The following is a 22,639-nucleotide window of genomic DNA, read 5'->3' on the forward strand; positions in this document are numbered from 1 at the left end:
ATCATCAGAGAGGAAGTTTCAGCTGATTCTTGGAAAACGCCGCGTGAATAGCTGCAGACTTTAGGGCTTAATTGCCAATTATGCCTAGGTGTTATTTATGCCTTAAAACAACTTTGGATAAAGAGTTGCTGAAATGTAAGCAGTTTCTCTACGCTGCTCTTGCCTGCCTGGTGCAAATCTCTGTAAAAATTCGGGCCACACGGTGAGCTAACAATGAGATGTTTTGCTGCTGCTTAAAGAGCTCAGGGTTCATTTTGCCTAATCCCAACTAAGCCTCACTAAAGCTGCAGGGAGTGCTCCTACAGCCCTTCACGCTGCCTTACACGGGTCTACAACTCCACTCAGCTTCCTCCAGCTCCTCCTCTCCAGCAGGACTACCTAGAAAAGATAAAATGGTTTGTTTTGGACAACCGTATCACACCAAAGAAGGTATCTGCAATGGAAATTCGTTCTTCAATTAAATCATTCATTCAAGCAAAATTTCAAAATATTTGGCCCTTTGAAAAACTCGGTGTGCAGCAGTCAGGAGTTTTGAAACAATTGTTCAACTTTTACTTTTCAAATATACCCTGTGCTTTAAATAGAATTACTAAATTAAAAATGTAAATTGGACTGTATCTTTTAACAGCTGGTGATTTGTCTATTTTCTGCATTTTATTATGCATAATTTTTATAATAAAGAAGGGATTTTTTTTTTCATCCCTGTTCTAGTTGATAGCAATTTTTCCATGCTTCTCAAGGCTAATGTAATAAAACTATATAAAATGTTTAAGAAGAGCCCCATTAAAATATACAAAGCATACTAATTCATGAAGTCAAAGTCAAAGCAGAGTTGAAATATGAGCTTTAATAAAACTATGTCTGTTGTAAATAACTATTCAAGCACAGTCATTTTTTTGCAAATTGCATGGGATATAGCTCGGTCTACTCGAAGCAAAGAATCACTCAGCAGGATAAATGCATCTTAGTCAGAAATAGATTAAAAGGTACAGCTGAGCCATCAATAAGAACCAGATAGCACAGTATTATTTGCTGTTTGTTTTGAAGATGTAATTGCAGATCCCAGGATTTCAATAAATCTGTGCACATCAAGGAAGGAATTGTAGAGAGGAACTGGGGCAATGCGAAGAGCGTTTGGTTCCCGCATGTCACACTGCAAAACAGAGAGGGAACTTTCAGTAAATTCAGGTCACTTCTTGTCTATCTGTCAGGCTCTATTTTTTAAATGCCACAACTTGTCTTCAAGGAAGAATGACTGGACTGACAAGGAAGCACATGTAAAACCTTTGGGATGCTCAAGGAGCTACAGTGAGGAGCATGATTGTGAAAAATTTAGTAAGGAGAGTAGTTTAGCCTAAAAAATTATGCACAGCTCAGGATGGGCAGGACTTCAGCAGTGCCATTGAGGGCTCCAAACCAACTATGTAGCCCCAAAATTCACTTTAATGCCTGTAGCAACTCAGAGTTGAAGAGGCACAGAGGTGACAAAAAAAAGAGCACAAAACCCCCCATTCCAGTGTGTGAGTGTCTTGTTCTAAAGATACAGGTAATGGTGAGGCATTGCAGTATTTTTCTTCCCCTCACTGTGATTTGAACATATTCCTGAATATAATAATCTCTTATATTTGAAAAATATCACTGCATTGCAAAGACAAGCCAACAGTGTGAGGCCCCATGCCCTGCTAAAAGCAGGACTTCCTGGAATTCCCTGGCAGCACCAAGGCAGCAGCATACATAACCTAAAAGAGGTGCCCTTGGGGAGACAGGTGACCAGCAGAAATAAAACTGATATCTCATTTATATGGCATTATGCTATCAACCTCACCTCCCAGCACATCTAAATCACCCAATGTACGGCCTTAAATTTCACTTTTATTCTTTTGGAGCAGTGCTCGATGGTAACTGTGCCATTACAAGGAGGTGGCTCCTTTTTCTGAGTGCTAAAACACATCTCACAGGGAAATGGCAGCTTTTCCATTGCTCCATCTCTATGTCTCACAAAGCTTTTGGCCACTTGTGGATCAAGAAGGGGACTGATGTAAGTTCAGAGTTCCTTGTCATGTAAATCTGTAGTTGTGCCTCCCATCCTAATGCACCCATGATACAGCTCTAACCCCAGCAGTGACTCCAGAACTACTGGAAATAGGTCAATAGTGAAAGGGCAATACAGCAACAAATAATACAACAAATAATTTATAAAATAACTCTATGTATTGACTGCTTGCACAAGTAAAAATTGAAATTGTAAGAAATCATCATCAGTCCTAGTGGGTTTTTGCCTTATATGACACTACATTTGAATAAAAGCAAATTAATAGTTTGTCACTTGTAAAGAAGATGAAGTTTGATTTACTTACCGCCACTCCTCTCTTCTCCAGCTCGTTAAACACAGATTTGATTGGAAGGGAAAATGATAGAGTGAGCTGGCATCCTCTCTCCTCAATCTGAGATGGTGTGAGTATTCTTACAAAGGGCTTCTCTGGATTTGTTTTGTCCTCACTGTAGTAATGCTTTATCAGGTATTCCAGGTAACCAGTGAGTAGAACAGATTTTCTCCTCAATGCTTTCATTGTAGTTTGGCTAAAAACCTGTGATGATTTGGAATCATTAGAATGAGAATGTGTTGCTGGAGAAAATGAAAAGGAAGTAAAGATTTCTCTATACATTATCACTGGAATCAAGGGGTAACGCCAGAGAGACATTTCACATAAACATGGCAGCATTGGGCTTTGGAAAACACAGGATATGTTATGCTTTAGATAATGACAGGTATTTGTACCTACTGTTTAGAAGTTTCATAAGCATCTGTGTCAGCAGAAATAAACCTGCACACAAAGCCAGTTTGCTCAGAGAGCATTCCTCTGCATGTCTAAAGAGAATCTATAAATCCTCTATAGGTGCAACAGTGCAGAATGAAGCTCAAAATCACATGAAAGTCTTCCCTGGCATGTGCCTTTAGTACCCACCTTCCCACTCTCTACAGCTCCCTGAAAGGAGGGTGTAGCCAGGTGGGGTTTGGTCTCCTCTCCCAGGAAACAACTGATAGGAAATGGGGGAGCAGCCTCAAGTGGCACCAGGAGAGGCTTAGTTTGGATATTAGGAAGAATTTCTTAACCAAAAGGTTGGTCAGGCCCTGGAACAGGCTGTCCATGGTAGGAATCACTGTCCCTGGAAGTGTTCCAAACCACGGAGGTGTGGCACTTGAGGACCTGGTTTGGTGGTGAGGCTGGCAGTGCTGCTTTAATGGTTGTACACAATGATCTTGGAGGTCTTTTCCAAACTGAATCATTCTAATTACAAAATTCAAGAGCCAAGACTGAAGCATCATGACTGGTGTAGAAATTCTTGTCTGTGAAAGCATGAAATGTGTACTAAAATTGACTTCATATACATGTATACAAAAATTGACTTTTGAGTTTAAGTCCTGTGCAGGCTCGCTCTCTCTAGTCCACATGAAGAAAAAAACCAAAAACCCAAATTCACTGAATTCTTTTTCAATAGCTCTGTGCTCCTGCACAGCTACAAGAACCAGCGAGTTTCAGGCCCTCAAAAATATCATGAGATATGCAAAAAATGACTGCTTGAAAACGACAGTGCTGTTTGGCCACACAAACAAGACCAATGTGTAGGGGAGTTTGGGAGCAGAAGGTGAGACAGCTTCTGCTTTTGCACTGGAAAGGCTTCATCACAGGGAATGATGGAAATGCAACCCCAGAAACAATTTAGCCCTGCCTTCCTCAAACCTCCCTTTCCTTCTCCCCACGGAATTAGCTGCAGGGGAAAATGACAAGGATACAAACATGAAAGTCCCCAACAGCCACTTCAAATCACATCCTGGCACACCAGTGCTTGTGGACAGCTCTCTGTCCACTGACTGCAGCTGCAAATCAGAGGCAAGGCAGTACCCTGGATGAAAATCCATGATCTTCACTCTCAAGAAATCACTGTTCCACACTAGAGAAGTAACAATTTTAAGATTACTTTTATCATAACCTGGAAAAGCATAAAGAGAGGAACCTGACGAATCCTACTCAAAATACACCAAATTCCAGCAACACCTGGAAATCATTGTTTTGTAGAACATCCCAAATCCCACTCCCTGATGCTATCACAGCCACTAGATGCTGCACAAAACCAAGAACCCCTGCATTTTGTGCTCGTGAAATGGAATGTGGATGCTGTAAGACAGACTTTGCAAGGGAATAAATGTGACAGGGACCAGAGCCACCAGCAGTCAGCAGGTCAACAAAAATCTAGAGGTGCTTCCCTGTCCACCCAGGCAGGCAGAGCAGACACAGGACTGTTCAGTGCATCACTAGAGGGAAAACAGACCTGCCTCCTGTTCCTCCAGGATTTGCAGGAGTATGAGGGATGGATCTCCTTAGGCTGCATGCAAATATCTGCTTCCACAGGGTTTATGCAAGGAATACTTGGTCTCCTGGGTGAAATTTTTTGAAAAAGGTCTTTAAAATGTGTCTGTAGAGCGCTCCCCTTTTTTCCATAAAAGGCAGCAGCCAGTGCCATAACAGTCACTTTAAGCATTATTGAGGAATAACATCCATTAACACTTGCAGTTTTCATTGTTTCCATTGGAAACACTGCCTTCTGCTTAATGTGTCCCAGTGAAGGTGGCATGCAATTTCACTAGCCATCTCTTGCCAGACATGAAAACTACTTTGTTTCCCACTGTATCAGAGCAATTAGCACTGGGAAATCCTGGCTGTGCCAAAAGGTAATGTGGGCAGGGGAAGGGGAGGCAGTGGAAACTGCTCAGCCCTCATTGTTCCAGGCTCCCTGCAGTGGGCTAAATGACACCAGCCCACACAAACCCGAGCACTCACAATCTGGGTCATGGCAGAACAGCTTTCAGCTTCTCTCCAAGGTCACATAAAGTTTAAAACAATATAGTGGATGTTTAAGGACTAAAAACAAACAAAAAAATAAATTGTCAGGCGGAACAAGAAGCATGGCTGTGCCCTTTGCAGTCCTTCAGTGTTGCATGTATGATGGAGGGATCATAACTGGCAATTTTCTGACTTTTCTGCTTAAGATACTGTTTTTTCAGTAAATACAGAAGAGGGATATGGACCCTGCTCTTTGTTCCAGCATCAGCTCAGCCATTCCACTAGAATTAATGGAATGCTAACCAGAAATAAATTTCTGCCATTTGTGCTGGTGGCAAAACCTTGCTACCCAAGGCTGCCTTGAAAACCAGCTTAAGGATGATTTTATAGTAGAATATATTGCATACAGCAGGTAAATCTCAGTAACACCTTTTTGAGCCACAGAGACTGAGAGTCCTGATTTTAGAGGTTAACCATACTTCAAGGAAATGCTGAAACATCTTGAAGTGAAACACAGGTGTTTGGGGAACAGCTCCATGCCCTCAAACAGGGGTGGGCTGTGCTCTCCAAAGCAGATCAGAGGGTTTCAGCACATGGATCATACCTTCAGAGGAGGAATTAGCTCTGTATGGCAGCACTGCCCTTCCCACAGCCACAGGGTCAGTGATTCACACAGAGATAGGTCAGAGATGGGGCTCTGCTCCTTTGACCACCAGGAAACTATTCAATGAAAGAAAAGACAGCTTGGAGCTATGCCACATTCATGGATTCCCCTTTTAGGAAACATTTGCTGATATTTCTGTCTCTTCTGCTTGTAACCAAAGGCAGAACAGGTTCCTTGAGCCACTGGATCAGCTGATCAAGGACAGGCAGGACACCTAATTTTCTTTCATAAAGGATATAAGTCTGGTTTACTGGTGGAAAATATGAAGCAGCAGCTCTGAGTGCATCTTTTCAGACTTACATGATTCCTTTGCAGGAAGATGCTGAGCACAATCGTTCCCATGAGTAGTACTGAGACTGTTGGACTTGGTGACCTCAGAGATCTCTCCCAACTTTAATTATTCTGTGATTTTGACCCCTGAATATTTCTATGGGATAAAGGTGCTGGTTGTACTGAGCTCCCAAAAGCAGAGACAAACACATTTCCAGAGTTCAGGTTTGGAAGTGCAAACCTCAAATACTGTTGGTCCAACTCCAGCAGAGTTTGTGAGAGACATGGGGAGATGAGCATATTCATTAAAGGCCTTGGTCTCTCAGGGCTGTGGGGTTATTTTGTTTGCTTTTCATTAGTTCTCCCCTTCCATGTTCAAATATTTCACAGTTTTCTTAAAAGGGAGACAGCAATAACACACGTAGCATTCATTAAACATTTTTATACTCTTAAATTCAGGCTCAAAGTAAAGCAATTACTTACCTCTAAACTGGCATGCAGAGCACAGACCAGTAAAATTGGAGGATTTGATAACCGGAATCCATTAATTCCTTCACTTAGTTGTAATTCTGGAAAATGAATAACTTATATTAGTGTTTTTGATTTCTTCATTTTAATGGATTGGACCTTATCTTGAAGTCTGTCCTCACACAGTAAAATATTTCCCTAATGTGGCCCGTAGGAATCGGTCATTAAAAGGAAATAGTAATCTATTCCCAGCTCATACTTTCAACTTCGAGAGAAGCCCAATTTTATCCAGCAGAAGACCTCATTAGCAGCTTCATGGGAACCAGAGGACTGCAATTAATTTGTTTAAATGGTGTGTGCTAAAACCACCTTTACACTTGAATGTCTTTTAAGGCTGGCACGAGGCAGAGGAATTCCAAGTCAGCAGAGGCGCGCTCGCGCGGAGCAAGGAGTCACGTTCCTTCACTTTATTGAGCTGATGAGACACATGGGAGGCTGCATATGCAGCTAAGTGTAGCTTCAGGCCAAGGAGAGGAGCTGCCTAGACTTTGGGCTGTGAAATTTCACAAAATCTATTTAATAAATCTACAAAAGCCTCGCTGTAAGTTCTGTGTCACCGTTGATATTTCACGCTCCAGCACCGGAGCGGGAGGGCGCGGCGGAGGAAACGCTTTTCACACACAGCAGACTGGCTAATTTTATAATGCCCAACTTCTCCCCTGTAAACTGCTCATGGAAATGAATAAACAACGTTTTTTTCTTCTTCTAGCAGTATTTCAAGGCAATTTGTGTCTCCTGCTGGCTTTCCATAGTGCCACTCTCTTGCATTTGGTCTGAAAACAAAGAGCAGACTGAGGCTATTAGAGAGGTGCTCTCCAGCCAAAGCCACATCAACAGGCGCTGCCACAGAAAATTAAAAATATATTAAAAACAAAACAACCAATCAAACCAAAGATCTCCTTTCTCATCCTGATCCCTCAGGATATTCTCTCTGCCATAGCTTAAACTGGAGCTGAATAGTCTAGCTGCCAGATTTGGAAAGGAGTTCTCATTTTGTATTGGGACAATAAACAATATTTCAGAGCAGGTTTGTCTTACAACCCATCCCTCCCTAGTGCAGGAAATTTGGAGATGCTGAAACATTAGTGGGATTTCATGACTTTTGCCAGGTCGCCTTACCTGAATTTTTATAATTTCTCATTAATTCCTGTAGAACTAATCCTGAAGAAAAATATTACCCCAGTGACTGAGGATAGCAGATCCTCATTCCTCAGAGACTTACGAATTTAATTCACTGAGATACTTTGAAAGTTTTATCCATATTCTATATCTGCTTTTTGAAGGTATTTCAGCAAAATGTCTAGGAGCAGACAGTCAAACCCTTATACCCACACACAAATTTATTCCAACATTTATTTTGTTAACTCCACTGCCTTACATATTGAGGATGAGGAAATGCAAAGTTCTGTCCTTTCTCCTCAAACTGCTACAGAAGTGAAGTTAGTTATATATAAATAAATCAAATGAGGTAAAATTGAGAGTGCATAAATACATACTGTTTTCCATGAGGAATCTTGTTTTGAATTCATGGCCCCACCAGCCAATTAGCCTAAGATTTTTAAAGAAAATAAATTAATAGACATCTTAATATCTTTCAATTTAGCTTTGAGTATTAAGAATTATATAAGATTGAGCAATATATACATTTCCAATAATACATTTTATTTCTAACAATAGCATAAAAATGAAATAAATTCTATGAAGAGTTAGCACTAAAAACTTAACATTGCCATTTGAAAATTTCTCTTTTACTGCAAATAATAAAACACATCAGATCTTTCAATTAACTATTGATTTTAACAATATCCATTTTCTCTGAATTCACTTCACAAAACAAAAAATAGTACAGAAATATTTCTAGTGGTTCCAAGGCATTAAATTCAAAACATTCTCCCCTGCTCTTAAACTTTAATGAATATTGAAAGCTAAAATGAGCTATAAAATCTGACTTAGTTTCACCAAGAAAAGGACTTTTTGATGAGCAACAAGCAAACAAGACCTTGGAAGGAGGATTGTGTGGGCCTTGCCATGTCCTTACTGTGAGATCAGTGCGAATTCTGCATACACTTTTGTTTTCCTGAACTAAACTTATTCTCCAAAAAACTTTCTTTAAAATAAAACTCAAAGCAATTTAATGCTATATTCCCTTTTGTAAGATCATCTCCTGAAAAAAAATCCATACAATTATTTAAAGAATAACATGTTTTAGCTTGGACATTAAAATGAAATTACATTATTAACTCATGTTTAATGGAAAATATCTTTGAGGGCGTTGCTACAAGCAGTTTTCTAAAGCAGCTGGATGCACTGGATCACCTACTGCCAGGGTACTGCAGATAAAGCCAATATTGCAAAATCAGGGACTTTTTCCCCCACCTCCCTTGGGTTCTCCACTTCTTACCTCAGTACACAGAGATATCAGTGATTAATAATGCCAGTCCTACTTGAGATTCCCCTGTATCAATGCTTTTACAATAGCAAGAAGTCCCCCCATCACAGACTCCCTCATGAACTTCTCAGCTCTCCTGACCTGGACATGTTGGACACCATTTCTGCCAAGGTTTTGCTCATTTTTCCCTATACCAGATAGTAAAATTTTAGGAACAAAGCCTGGCAAAACTTGTAATGATAAATAAGTCTATATGTAAAGGTCACAGTAGATCAGCCTTCCTGGAAGCAGACAGGGAAAAGGAAGTCATGGCCCCTCCCTAAAGGAGCATTTTGCAGTTAGCCTAAGAGAGCTGAGCTCTGCAGAATTAAGACCACATTTGAGTTAGAAACTTGTTATATGAATGCTGCAGACTGTAAAATAAAGTAGTTCGTATTTCTGTATAACAACACAGGTTTTATGTTTACTTCTGTGAGCTGCATCTAAACAGAGGCTCTACAGAAAAGGATGTTTTTTTCTTTATTGCTGCATGATGTTTTTATTATTCTGAGACCCATGAAAATTAATAGTGCAATATACATCCATTTTAAATGAGATATTACATTGCCAAAATGAATACACCCCAAAAAAAATACAACAGAGCCTCTGCCCAAGTGACTGTGTTACTGATGCTTTGAATCATAAAAGATGTTTCAGTTATTTTATAGGAACTCTATAATTCATAGATAACATTGTACTGAAAACCCTGGATATTGCATGTTCCTGCAACAATCTGCTGATATCAATGTCTACACACATTCTATGAATTTCAAAGGTTTGAAGTAGAAAATAAATTCAAAAGGAAAAAAAACATCTGGACAAATAGTCTGTGAGAAGGAGAAAACAATATTATGTTCTACTTGGACCGCATCCAGACAGGAAAGACAAAATACAGATCAATCAGACCATTATCCAGATCAGGGCTGATGAAAAGCCCCCTGGTTGCACTTCAAATGCTCAAAACTCACTAATTCTGAAGTTGGCTTCAACCCAGATCTCAGCTGCAGCACCACGGAGGCAACTTGGAAAGTGAAATTTCAAAACTTTTCCAAAATGACAGAATGAAGGATTTTTTTTTTTAAGACAGTTTTAGCTGTCTTGCCCTTTCCTACCATAATCTGACAATTTGCTTTTCCTCTTTTTTATTTTTTCTCTTTTGGCTGTTCTAGAACTTCAGAGGTGTCACTGCAGGATGTGCACTTTGAGGCAGCTCTGGTCCTACACTCTCATTGATCTAATGGTCCATATGGATGTCATGTTATTTGACATTTAAGTTGACAGGCTTCAAAGCGTGGAAATTAACAAAATCTTCACAAATTATAGCGATTTGCTGTTTACAATTTTCTGTGAAAATTTTGAAATGAAGGTTGCCACCGCTATGCCAAATTTCAACCTGTTGTGATGGGAGAGAGCTAAGGTGTTAAACCCCAAACATAACGCTTTATAAATGCTCACTAAAAATAATAGGCAATAAAACTGCACATTAACTTGCTGCAGTAAAATTTCTTATTAAAGAATTGTTACTCTGCATGCAAAGTGAGCATTTTGAACTGCAGTCATCATTTCAACTGTTCCTGCCTCAAAAACAAAGGCACCAAGATCTAAATAGATTCTGAATTCCAAACCATAACTTTTGGCAAAACAAATAAAGTGGAAGGATCTGAAAAGCAATATATGATGTGCTTGTGATTAAAAACACCTTAAACATGTTAGCAATGGGACTGTCAAGTTACATGATTCCCATGGCAGATAAAATCCATTGTGGCAAGTGTGTTAAAATCAGCTTCTAAGGAGATAAAGGTCTCATTTAGCAAATGTTCCACTACAAATTAAAAAATGCAAATTTATCCAAACTGAGCCCCTGTTAAACACATCACTAATCAAAATTGTTATCTCAGTGATAGATAGGCTTTGGTTGCAGCACCCTGCTGCCAGTCCCAGATAGCCCCAGCAGCCTCCCAAGGCTGGTCAGCAGAGATGCTCCTGGAACCCCTCCACAGAGAACATTTCTCCACCCTGGAGCAAAAGCATATTTGAAATACATTGAAAAATCATGTCTAAAAAGAGAGTAAATTAGTGCCAAACTAGCTGTGTCTTTTTCTGCAAGGTGAACATGTTCTTTCAAGCCCACTTCTGTTAGAAAATAACCTTTTAAATGGATTGTTCCATTCTGTGCCTCAAATAAAACCATTGCCATCAGAGAATGCCTTGGCATTCTCAGAGAAGGCACCTTGAAAAGCATCTCTTTCCAATCCCTGCCATGGAGAGGGACACCTTCCACTGGACCAGGTTGCTGAAGGACCCATCCAACCTTGTCTAGGTCCTCACAGCTTGAGAACACTGAGACCCTCCCAGGGAATTCTGCCACTCGCAGTCTTTGCACAGAATTTTTACATGTGCTACATAATGTTAAAATATTGCTGAAAGATTTTCAAATACCTTTTTTTTTTTTTTTTTTTACTCCAAAATGTTCTCTTCTTTTACAAATCAATGAACAAAGGTTTGCTAGACTGGAAAATTACTACAGAAAGGAAGAGTATCCTCTTATTTAGTCATATTCTCTTTAAGGACATTTACAGAATGGAAAAATCCCTCCAATAAGTATTTTTATTTAGCTCATTTTCCTCCTTCATATCTGTCTGCATTAGACTGAAGCACTGGTTGTTCATAACTTGAGTCATCTCATTTGTAGTTGTATTAATGATGCAGGAGTGTAGGATATAATGATGTATGTGCAGTGTAAACATCAAAGAAGATCCAGTTAAAGAACACAGAAAAAATACAAAAAAAATTCCTCTGACCTTTGCTTGGGCATTACAGATGATCATGCTACTCATTTATAATTTACAGCCTGGAGCAACACGGGTCTCATTTCCCTTCTCAGCAAGAAAAAGAGACAGAAACTCTTGAGTAGTGATACAGAAAACAGGGAAATGCCATTAATGTGGCCCAGCTTTTACAGTCCAGGGCAATGTGTTGAAGTATCCTGTCATTATATTGTGCGAGATAATCATTTCACTTCCAGAGGAAGGCAAGTTGAAAAGCTAGAGGAATACAGTGTGAAATTTGTAACACTTGATTTTACATCTTCCAGCTTCCCTGGGCATGGAGCAGTTTGTTTCCTCTCCCTTATCAGGTCACAAAGCGAGCTGGAAATTTCAAAGCCATTATTTAGATTATATTAGGAGCATATACCAGCAAAGCATGCTACGTTTATGAAAGGATGGATTAAGCCAAATCATAAACAGGCAGTTTGGGGCCAGGCTGTGTCCACAAAGGAGCTGATGTAACTGCTGGGTGGCAGCTGAGCTCTTCATTCACACATTGCTTTAATTTTGCAAAAGCATCCAGGTGTTGGCAAAGATTTGTTTGATTTTTTTCATGCTACTGTTCCAGCCATGAGAAAGAATCAGCTCTGAGGAGTTAATGAGACTTGTCACTGCTCCCAAAGTTCATTACACAGAGCCAGGCAGATCTTATGCCATATCTGCAAAGGCTGGGAAAAAATGAAAGGGGCAAAAACAATCATTAAGTTCAGTTTCTTGCAGTCCTATATGTTCATGGCACAGCTGCTGGTTGAGGAGCACATCCATGTCTCAAAACACCCTGAATACCTAAGATGGGCAAGCAACAGACACTGTGACACACGTTTAGAAGAAAGAGGTTAATTGTGACTTAAATATCACTCTCTTAGCAGGAAATATGTGACAAAAACAACCATGAGGCCCTAGAAATTAAAATGCAAAAGGACATAGAGAGCCTGGAGGCTGGAGCCAGCCTGGAGCCTGGAACAATGCACATCTGACCATGCTGGACCATCATCCTTCTGCCCAGGAAAACATGGTGGTACCACACCCAAAGCCCAAGCTTTCATATTTCAAATTCCAGGATTAAAAAACCCAAACCAAACCAAATAAATTAAATCCCAAACCAACAAATAGTGCAATCAGCTCCTCAACCTCCAAAACATTTCTAAACATGCTTTGCATCCATATATGAATCTCCAACTCAACTGAAAGGTTATTTCCATATTCTGAGGAACATTCCTCCAGGTTCCCTGGCTCCATGTAATGCAATACAGATAGAAAATGTACCCAGGGCTCAGGATCTCAGCAGGAGCATCTCTTAATTCTGCTGCACTCAAAGGTCAAACCAGAAAACCAAACTCACAGAAACAGTTCTCTCACCCCCTCAAATCTACCTTGCTGTCACCCAGATCTGCAAACTGAAGAACCCCTGAGCACAGACCTGGTCCCCAGGCCCAACAGCTGGGCTCAACTCTTTGCATTCTACTCTGCATTAATTTTACTGCAGCTTTCTAATTGCATTTTTTATATGTTTTAATTTAATTTCTATGGCATTAATTTTATTGCAAGCACATGAGCATGATTGTGTTTCTTTGGATTCAATGCCAAAACTCAGAATAAATAGAATGACACATACACACACCAACTAAGAAAACAGAAAAACCTGCTCATTGCTGTACATGGCATTTTTTTGGCTCACTGGCTGGAGTTTGAGAAGGAGTTTCAATTTTCTTTGCTATCACAGACTTGTCTGATCACTGATGAGTCATTTGGTCTCTCCATGCCTCAAGCCCTCATCTCCAGGAATTCTGCTCAGGACTGCTCTAACTCTGAAGTGAAGGATGAGAATGTATTTGTTAAAATGTACTCACATATTTAACAAGGAGGACCATGCAAGGATGAAGGAAAAGATTTATGTGGAGCATCTTATGCAGGATTTTTTAATATGCAGATAAGAAAAGGGCATTTGGAGGTAAAGCTGATGTCACTTGGTTTTTTCCCCTCCTGTCAGCCTGTCCCCAAATTATCACCTCACCCTCCAAAGTTGTTGCCAATTTAGGTTTCTATTCATTTCAGAATTGAATCTTTTTCTTTATCTAGATCACTTAACTGGCATTTCTGATAAGGTTTTAAAAAAAAAATTTAAAAATCAATATTTCTGTTGCTTAATTCCACATGGTATTTTACATCTCTGTTGAAACAAAACAAACCCAAGTAGATGGACAATGTTATTCCATTCCACCCCACCCTCTCCATCCTGAGCACCCCAGCAGAGTCCTGCTCTCACCCAGAGCTTCCCTGCTGACAGCTCACTGAGAGGGAGAAAAGACATTTCAAATGATGTTTGAGATGATGAGGGGTCTGTTTAATCAAAACAAAGAATAATGGAAAAATAACTCCTGTTTTCATCACTGAAATCAAGAATTCAACGATTTTAACCCCCTTGTGTGGGTGAAAACCTTCCCATACTGAGAAGCTGTCAGTTCTGGAGTATCCCCACACTATATATCTATAAGGGCTAGGATTTGCACAGGGGATTAAGGGACTTATAGCAGCTACCCTGTTAGACTTCAGCAATATTTCCAACCTAACTCTCACAGTCTCCTTCAGAAAACCTTGCCAAGATTGCCAGAAGCTATATTTAAAGCCTTTTTTTTTTCTTCCTTTATATCTTTTTAGCTATCCTTTATCCCAAATGGTAAGCTTGGACTTGTTTCATTATTCTCTTCTGTGCAGTGCCTGTTAATTTTAAGTAGGATCTGTTGTTAGGATTTGAAAAGCTTTTGAAGCCCAGGTAATTATTAGCCTCAGACTTCTGTAGTTTAGGACTTGCTCACACTCTGCTGCTTTCCTTACCCTTTTCAACTCATTACAAATGTTTCCTAATTATTAAGCATATGTGACTTGTGAGCGGCGCCATATATTATTAATGGCCCAGTCTCTTAGAACTCAGTGGAAAAAAATCAAAACTCCTTATGAAAAGTTGCTTCTGTGAAAGTAGTAACTTTTCATATTTAATATCAATGAGGCTTTACTTTGTCAAAGGACCAAAGTAATGTGATTGTATTAGAGGCTAATAGCATGACATTTTTCTTCTGTTAAGAGGCTTGCACTTTCAGTACCATCTAAAGGGAGACAATTTTTCTCCTCTATTTTGAGGCTTGTCTTGCTTAAAAAATAGCCAAACTCACTTTCTGCCTAGCAGCAAGTTTTAACAGCAAAGACCCAAATCCAGAAAAAAGAGTCTCATAATTTAAACAATGACACTTAACTATGCAACTGCAATGGATGGAATTAAGAATCTTTTAGATTTGAGTGATCACCCTCTTTCCAAAAGTAGCTGGGCAGCTCTCAGCTCCCTGAGCTTTGCTGTTCTTTGGGGTGAGTGATTTAACAAAACTGTTGCCACAGTCAGGGAGGCTCTTGGGTGAAAAACCTGGGCTGTTTGGTCAGTGGAGCACAAGGTGATTTGCAGCTCGTGGCTACTGGGACACAGAGGGTGCACACGCTCTTCCTGAATTGATTTTTACCTTGTTAGTGTTTTAGGCTCGACGCAAGTGGGAATACACCAATTTCAACACGTCCACCCATATCACCCCTCCAGGTCAAAACAAAAGGAGATTGAGTTCAGTCTTGTAGCAGGAAACAAGTTGCTGTGGCCAGGGCACGAGGAAGAGGAATGGCTGCAGTGCTGCCAATCCAATCAGGGCCCTTTGCAGCCTCACAGAGCTCCCCACCAAACCTCGGAGGCGCTTGCGACAAGGGACAGTAATTTCATTCGCCATGATTAGGCAAAGGAAAGGTATGATCCAACAGCAGACAAAATGGGGGCCTAAATTAAATCCCAGGAGAAGATTTCACAAAAAACAAACCCCCTAAGGCTAATGAAGTTGAATTAAAAACTGTTAAATCAGCTTACGAACAACTATTATCACAAAGTGCTCATATAACACTTTTACTGGCCAAATATCAGATATATGAAAAGGGGGAATACAGCCAACAGTATGTTCACACATTTAGTAAGGGGAAATTGAATATTCTGCCTAACACCAGAAATTAAAAATCAAGCAGGGAGCCAATTTACTCATGGAGAAATTAATAAAGTTCTCAGTGATTTTTATAAAGTACTGAATAGCTCTCAATTATTTTATGGTGGTTAAAAAAAGCATGTTATATTCTTTAGGAATTCCATACATTTTTTTCTAGGCTGTTTCAAACAGATTAAATTAAACAAGTGAAAGCAACAGTCCCTCCTAGAGCTACTTTTAAATGTGAATTCTGACTTAAAGGAGACTTAGATAGTTTTGATTACTATGATGTGTTTACTGAACTATACAGTCTCTGCAATCCCTTGAATAAATCTTTCAGGGGAGGATATCTAGATAGATTTCTAAACAATAAATATATCTGACTGAAATACAATATACATTTTTTAAGATTTGGGAAGTCTTTCTTGTTTCTGAATAGACTAATCACAATATTAATGCAAGACCTTTATCATACCAGAATCCTTATTAGCTAAAATGCAAGTTATCACCTCTGCTCTTTGCCTGAAACAAGAAGCAATCCACATCAGATGAGATTTTTTTTTTTAACTACGGTGGCTAGAACTAATTGAATTCATAGTTTCAACTGCCAGCGAATTTGCCACAGAATCCAGTAGTTGTGTTACAAAACCTTTACTAAGTGATACTGAAGGAGGAAAACTCAGATGAAGTTTTTCAGCTGAAATCTAAGACATTAAATAATTAAAGGAAAACAGAAATGTGCATCTTTCAGAGTTATTTGAAAGAGTTTCTCCTCAAAAAGATAAAATTTCATCCATCACTAGAAAACTAGAACAATGTGACTTAGGTACCTTTTTTATTGGGCTGCCATTGCCCAAATTTTCAGTAGGAGGTACATTTAAGAGTCTTAAATTTATGTTATTTATTTATATGGGGTCTAAATCCATTTTGACATGAGGTCGAATGTAAGTATGTGATGTTTGACATGAGGTCCAGGAGCTCCAGGCTCTTCTCACTAAACAGGTGAGAATCATCAAATAAGGACTTTTCTATGGACTTATTATCCTGTCAGAAAATAACTGTACCTGCAACTCTGACCTTCAACACGCACTGACAAAATCTCCCTGCGCTGGCTCACAATTGGTTGCTCAAAAGTCATCTCAGAAAACTCTCAGTTGAAAACAGAGGGATACTGATAAACTAGATTTCAGTAGGAAACTATTCAATTTTTGCTCAATAATCTGTACACAGCGAAGGAAAATACTAAATAATTCTTCACGTTGAGCAGCTGTTTTTCATGGCATGGGGCAGAAAGAACCTAACATTTTCCCAAAACTGCTGCACTGGTGTGATGAGATCAGTGAATTGATGTCATGCTGACTGAGAAATAAGAGAAAGGAAAGGGAAAGGGAAAGGGAAGATTCTGTGTTTCTCCCAGCATCTCACTAGAAACTCGTCTGCAGACACTTGAGTGAGCTCCCTACAGCTGGAGCTGCCCTGCAGTTTCCACACAGGGGAAGGCAGCAAGAGGGAGCTGCCAGCAAGCACTGAAAATTACTGCAGTGAAAAATGAGGAGTAGCCACTGTGACAGTAAAAATTGACCAGCAGCGACAAAGAGGTGCGAAAATAAGTATTTCACAAATGGAAAGTGAGAGGAAGGATGGCTTACAGCGAGTGGGCAAGAATAGACAATGTATGTCATGAAGGCCTCTAGGAAGCTCCTGATTCAAAGACAGGTGGAGATGGGTAAGAAATAAAAGGCAGCAGGCTGTGGATGTCTTTTGCTGGACTTTAAGATAAAATAGATTTGTTTAAGGGAGACAAAAGAAAAATATGAAGGTTTCTGACCTGGTTAGACCTTATCTTAGTTCAGTATTGGAAAGAAGTTTTAACCAGGAGAAAGAGGGAATATGAGGATTAGAAACCCCATGAACAACAGGAAACAAATAAGCACAAGTGTTAAACCAAGCAAAAAAAAAAAGAAAAAAAAAAGAAAGAAAAACCATTTCATAATGCACCCATGCACAAATCCAGAATGCCAGCTTAGCAAAAGGTAACAAGACTGAATTATTTCCTTAACCTGAGCAATGGCCCTTGAAAATGCTTATGGTTTGAGTCAGGTGCTGGCTGGGACATGAATCCCAACAGGAGCTGTATGAGCGACTCCAGAGCTGCAGCTAAAGGCAGAAAGCTGCTCAGCCAGGGCAGGGACACAGACAGCTCTGGGAGACATCCCAAGCACAAAACCCCATCAGAACACGTAGCTGAGAGTTACAGGAACATGCTCCAGGGGACAGAAATGGAGAGAAAACTGGTGACTGCTAATGGCACAAAAGCATAAAGGCTCTTGCTGGTGCTTTCAGCTTAGAGCAGTTTGAAGCCATACCATGACCTCAAAGCACATTCTGTAGGGAGAAATTAGACACATTTTCCCATTGTGGTCTAATGAACCAATACAAAAGCATGAGCAAATCTCATTTTTAAAGGGCATGTGCAGACTCCAGGTTTAACTGAGAATCTTAGGAGAAAAGCTTCATACAAAGTTGCAAAATTTCTGAAGTAGAAAAAGTGAAAAATGATCAAACACCTAAAGTAAGTCAACATCTAGTAGGAAATCCCAGATGCAAAATTGCATTAGTTCCAGCACATTTCTGCACAGAGGTAAGTGAGCTCTTAGTGGAAACAGCAGAAGATTTACTAGAGGTTTTTATCATTAAAAATAAACTCTTGCCTCCCTAATGTAGAAGGATTCTGTGAGGTGGCTACAGAAACACACAGATGAATGGATAAGAAAATAAATAACTCCTCTTTTTGTGACTTGCTAAAAAAGCAGGCAAAGAAGGTTTTCTTTCCATTTTCTTAGAAATGTGTAGCACCAGTACCAATGTTGCATTTCTATAAATTAATTCAGCAGGAAGGAAGCTTGCTGCTTTGTCTTATTTGGAAAAATCAAGACACAGCAGAGTGCTTTCAAACCTGCCTGCCTGGAAGTGGAGAACTGAGGCACACAGAGCAGGCAGATAACAACACACGGCCTTTGAAATGCAAGGGAAAATCACAGCAACCATCCAGACTCCAAGGAGAGCCCCAGGATCCCTTCCTTGCTAGTTAACAGGATGCAAGAGTCGCCCCCAGGCTACATTCACCTTTCCATCAGGCTAAGCCGGTTGGCTCCTTTCATGTGTTTGAGCAGTTGTGTCTTACACCATCCACGAGAAAGCTCCAGGCACTGCAGATGGGAAAGCAAATGTGGAAGGAACAGAGCCACCTCCTTCTCATTCCCGAGGCTGGGAGGGGGACAGGACCACGGCACAGCACATGAAGTGATGTCCCTTCAGTGTGATCCAGGAGGAAAAATGCATGGGAGTGCACTCAGGGAATGAGAGCAGCACATTTCTTCCTCACTCACCCCACAGGTGATGTGAAGTTCACACACAACACCTTTACAATCACCTTAAAATCCAGCCAGGGCAAAGGTGACGAAACAAAGAGGAAGACCTTCAGGAAGGAAAGAACAAGAACATTTATAATGAGAAAAGAGGTGAGATTGCTTGAAGATGCAGCTTAATTACAAGGGAAGGATTTGAAGGAAGAGAGAGAGAAAATGCTTGACAGAGAACAAGGAGACAATCATGGGAGCCGCATAAAAGGAGCCGAAGAAAAAGAATGGGAATAGATGATGTGAGTGCACATTAACCTCTCGTTTTTTCTCCCAGAGACTCACTCCAAAGTTAAAAAATGCTCTTGGATATTTGCCATGCAGTTGGTGAATCCGAGAACACACCCCTGCAGGCCCATCATGGGTGTAGATTGGCCTAATAAATCACTTGTCCCAAGACAATGCAATTAAGCCTAATTAGCCGATAGCTTTATTCCTAAACAGTCTCTTCCCAAGGGAGGTTTTAACTTTTGGTTTCTAAATTAGCTCAAGGAGCTAAATTGCTCTCATCTCCTTGGCAAAGCAACAGTTCATTTCTACCTTAGCACAGGATACTTCATGCACTCAGGGGACACGTGCTCGCTGCAGGAGTGGTTTATTTACATTAACCCACAGTCTGAGTCCAGCAGGAGCAGGGAGAACCCTTCTGGAAACAGCAGCATGTTCACTGCCATCTGTCACCACTGACTTGCCCACCTGGCTGCACTCAGCACAGCTTCCCTACGAGTCTCTGTGCCGCTTCTCCTCCTGTGCACCTTGACCAGGACAAGGTGCTCTGTTCTGATAAAGCTTCCAGTAGTTCTGAGGAGAAAAATTAAATAGGCCAGTGAGAAATGGACCATCTTGGCCTATTATTTGAGTAAAGCCTGAGTAGAAGACTCAGTCTGAGTGAAGAAATTCCTTCCTCTGAGGATGGAAAGGCCCTGACTCAGGGTGCCCAGAGAAGATGTGGAAATGTCCAAGGCCAGTTTGGATAGGGCTTGGAGCAACCTGGGACAGTGGAAGGTGTCCCTGACATGGCAGGGGGTGGAATGAGATGAGCTTTAAGGTCCTTCCCAACCAAAATCATTCTATAATCCCATGATTCCTAGAAGCATTCTAAAGATCAGCATTAGTTCTTTCCAGTACAGTAAAACAACCTTCCAAATCCTTTTATGACTGTCCTTGACTTCCAACTCACGTTCCTCCAGAGTTACATTATTTTCAGCAGTCTTGCAGAAGATTCAGCTCTTTGTTTTGGGGATTATGTGACTCTAATTCAAAAAAGAAGACTAATGTGATATGTCCTCATAAATCAAGAAAATGAGCAAAGGAGTGGGAGCTACCAGTCCTAGAAGGTGTAGAGCAACCTCTTGCATAACAGTTACTGGAGAGAGAAGCTTTGCACTGGAGCAGGATGGGGATCCAGAGCACCTGGGAAAAATGGGAAGGGGAAAAGTATAAGGAGCTGGAGTAGCATATTTCTATTTATCTGACACCAGGGTTAGAGTTCACATACCAAAAAAAGCTGTGCGGGTCTCTATAAAGAAGTAGCAGGAAGCTATTTGTGCTCTGGCATTTTCATTGGCATCAAAATACCAAAAGGGGAAGTAGTATAAGAAAAAGAGCTGGTATCTCACCTCTGCCTGTGAAGAAATTGCCTGAAGGTGCCCTTTGTTCCTCAAAGGTAATATGAAATCGTTACCTTTTTGCTTCTTGCTCTTTTAAACTTTTTTTTTTTTTTTGGACAATCTTTGGACATCAACTGCTTCCTGCACATGCAGCATTTCTCCACATCACAGAAACTTTTCACTTTTAAGCACCACCTGCTGCTAGTAGTGTGGGCAAAAGTCTTGATAAATCCCTTCATTTTAAACACTGTACAGTTTTCATTTATTTAATCCTCTGCAAGGGTTTATCTATTATTTTCCTGACTGCTTTACATACATTTATTTCTCTTTCATCTGTTTAAATTGTGCCTTACTTTTACTTAGTTTAGTGTCTCAAGGCTCTGCAAATTTGACTCTTCCTGTCCCTTTCACCCTCTGGCAGCAGAGCTGAGCCTGTTGCCCATCTACAGCTGCAAATACCCTGCTGGAAACACCTGACTCAAGCATCTTCTACCCCAGTTGCTCACAAACAGTCACATTTCATTGCATCTAAATTGCTTGGGAATTCAAGTTATCATTTTTGTAAACTGAGAATATAAAAATGTTGATACTCTATATAAGAATATATATTATTATATAAGAATATATATTTATATATATTCTTATATATATATATAAATTTCAAAAACTAAAATTTTTCTGGATCTCAAAAATTTCAAAATTAAAATTGACTGAAAAATTTAAAAAACTAAAATTTTTCTGGAGCTCAAACAGCTAGACGAGCAAAATTTCAGTATCAGTAGGTCATTTCAGTGCTCTCTATGTGTTGGAAACTTCCCCTCTGCAACACTTACATGGCAACCTGGTGGCACAGGCTCAGCCTGATGGTTTCAGTAGTATTTCATAGCTCTGCTCTCTCCTGATCCTTTTTTCTTTTTATTTGAAACCTTCCTATAAAGAAATCACTCTCACACAATTAGCCAGGAATATATTGCATTGTGATATATAGAGCAGGTATTAAAAAAGCTATTTGAGTATTAAGAGAGACTTCAAAGGAGGTGAGATCATGGGAGAATGGGGATAGATCAGACCCATATATATCAGATTGATGCAGTTTTGCTGCCCTAAGGACAAAGATGGGGACTAGCAAAGCACTGCCCACATGCTTGGGTGGAGATGTTAATTGGGCTGGTTACAACATGTCACTTTTAGACCCATGGCCCCTGCAGTGAATTAGAGAACCATCCCGAGCTAAACCAAGGAGTTTGCAGGACTGCAGGGTGGTGTTTGCAGTGACACAAAACAACAGCAGGACATGGGAGACTCCATCACCCTCAGCTTCCACCCGATCTAAAGATCAAGCCCTGCCCTCAGGCATAAACCCTTTCCCCAGATACTGAATTCCCAACTTTATAACTCTGGTGGGAAGCTTGCACTTCCATGAAGAAGAGTGGGACTGGTTTGCCTTCTGTCTGCTGGGACATGCCAAGGTATTATTGATTTACTCCAGGTCTGGGTTGCAGAGGTTTGCAGTGAGGCAGCCCCAAAGCAGAAAACAGCTCTGGTGTGGCGTCATGAAGTGATGGTAAGGCTATTAAATGCTTGAAATACTTTAACAATTCTATCCCAAGTTGCATTTTAAAAGAAAGCTGCAAATAAATGTTTTGTTGTTGGAGGGAGCAGCTGGAGAGGAACAAACCCAGTTTCCTAAACTGGGCATAAGACAAAGCATACTCACAAAAATAGGAGAAGTTAAACCAAAATAAATTCATTCCTTTGGAGATGTGCAGTGGGTTTGGGGAGTTTAAAAGTGAAATTTTGTACCGAGCTGTTTTATTTTCAGTAAGTCCTTTTTGCCCCAGCCTCAGACAGTAAAAGACAAATGTTCTGCCTCCCTGAATTACAGTCAGGACACACATTTTCCCATTAACACACAATAGATTATTTCCATATTAAAATAACTACCTAGTCGATAACTTGCAGGAAATATGAAGGATGAGATGAATTAGAAAAAATTTATATAGGTGAGTAAAAAGTGACTCTTCTAAAACCAGCCATGAGT

At 40.2% G+C, this 22,639-nt stretch overlaps 1 protein-coding gene across 5 annotated transcripts in view; it reads right to left on the bottom strand.

The window, feature by feature from the left end:
• Nucleotides 1-827: 827 nt before the first annotated feature.
• Nucleotides 828-22,639, bottom strand: part of KYNU (kynureninase) — a 58,466-nt gene continuing 36,654 nt past the window's right edge. For all 5 annotated transcript variants that reach the window (XM_063161575.1, XM_063161574.1, XM_063161576.1 and 2 more), the window contains 4 exons: nt 7,803-7,855; nt 6,262-6,347; nt 2,358-2,588; nt 828-1,153 (listed from right to left, as the gene is read on the bottom strand). In XM_063161575.1, coding sequence (XP_063017645.1) covers nt 1,001-1,153; nt 2,358-2,588; nt 6,262-6,347; nt 7,803-7,855 — 523 coding nt within the window. In that variant the 3' untranslated portion in view covers nt 828-1,000. The remainder of the gene's footprint in view (nt 1,154-2,357; nt 2,589-6,261; nt 6,348-7,802; nt 7,856-22,639) is intronic.

This window comes from Melospiza melodia, chromosome 8 (assembly GCF_035770615.1).
Source record: "Melospiza melodia melodia isolate bMelMel2 chromosome 8, bMelMel2.pri, whole genome shotgun sequence".
NCBI classification, from domain to species: domain Eukaryota; kingdom Metazoa; phylum Chordata; class Aves; order Passeriformes; family Passerellidae; genus Melospiza; species Melospiza melodia.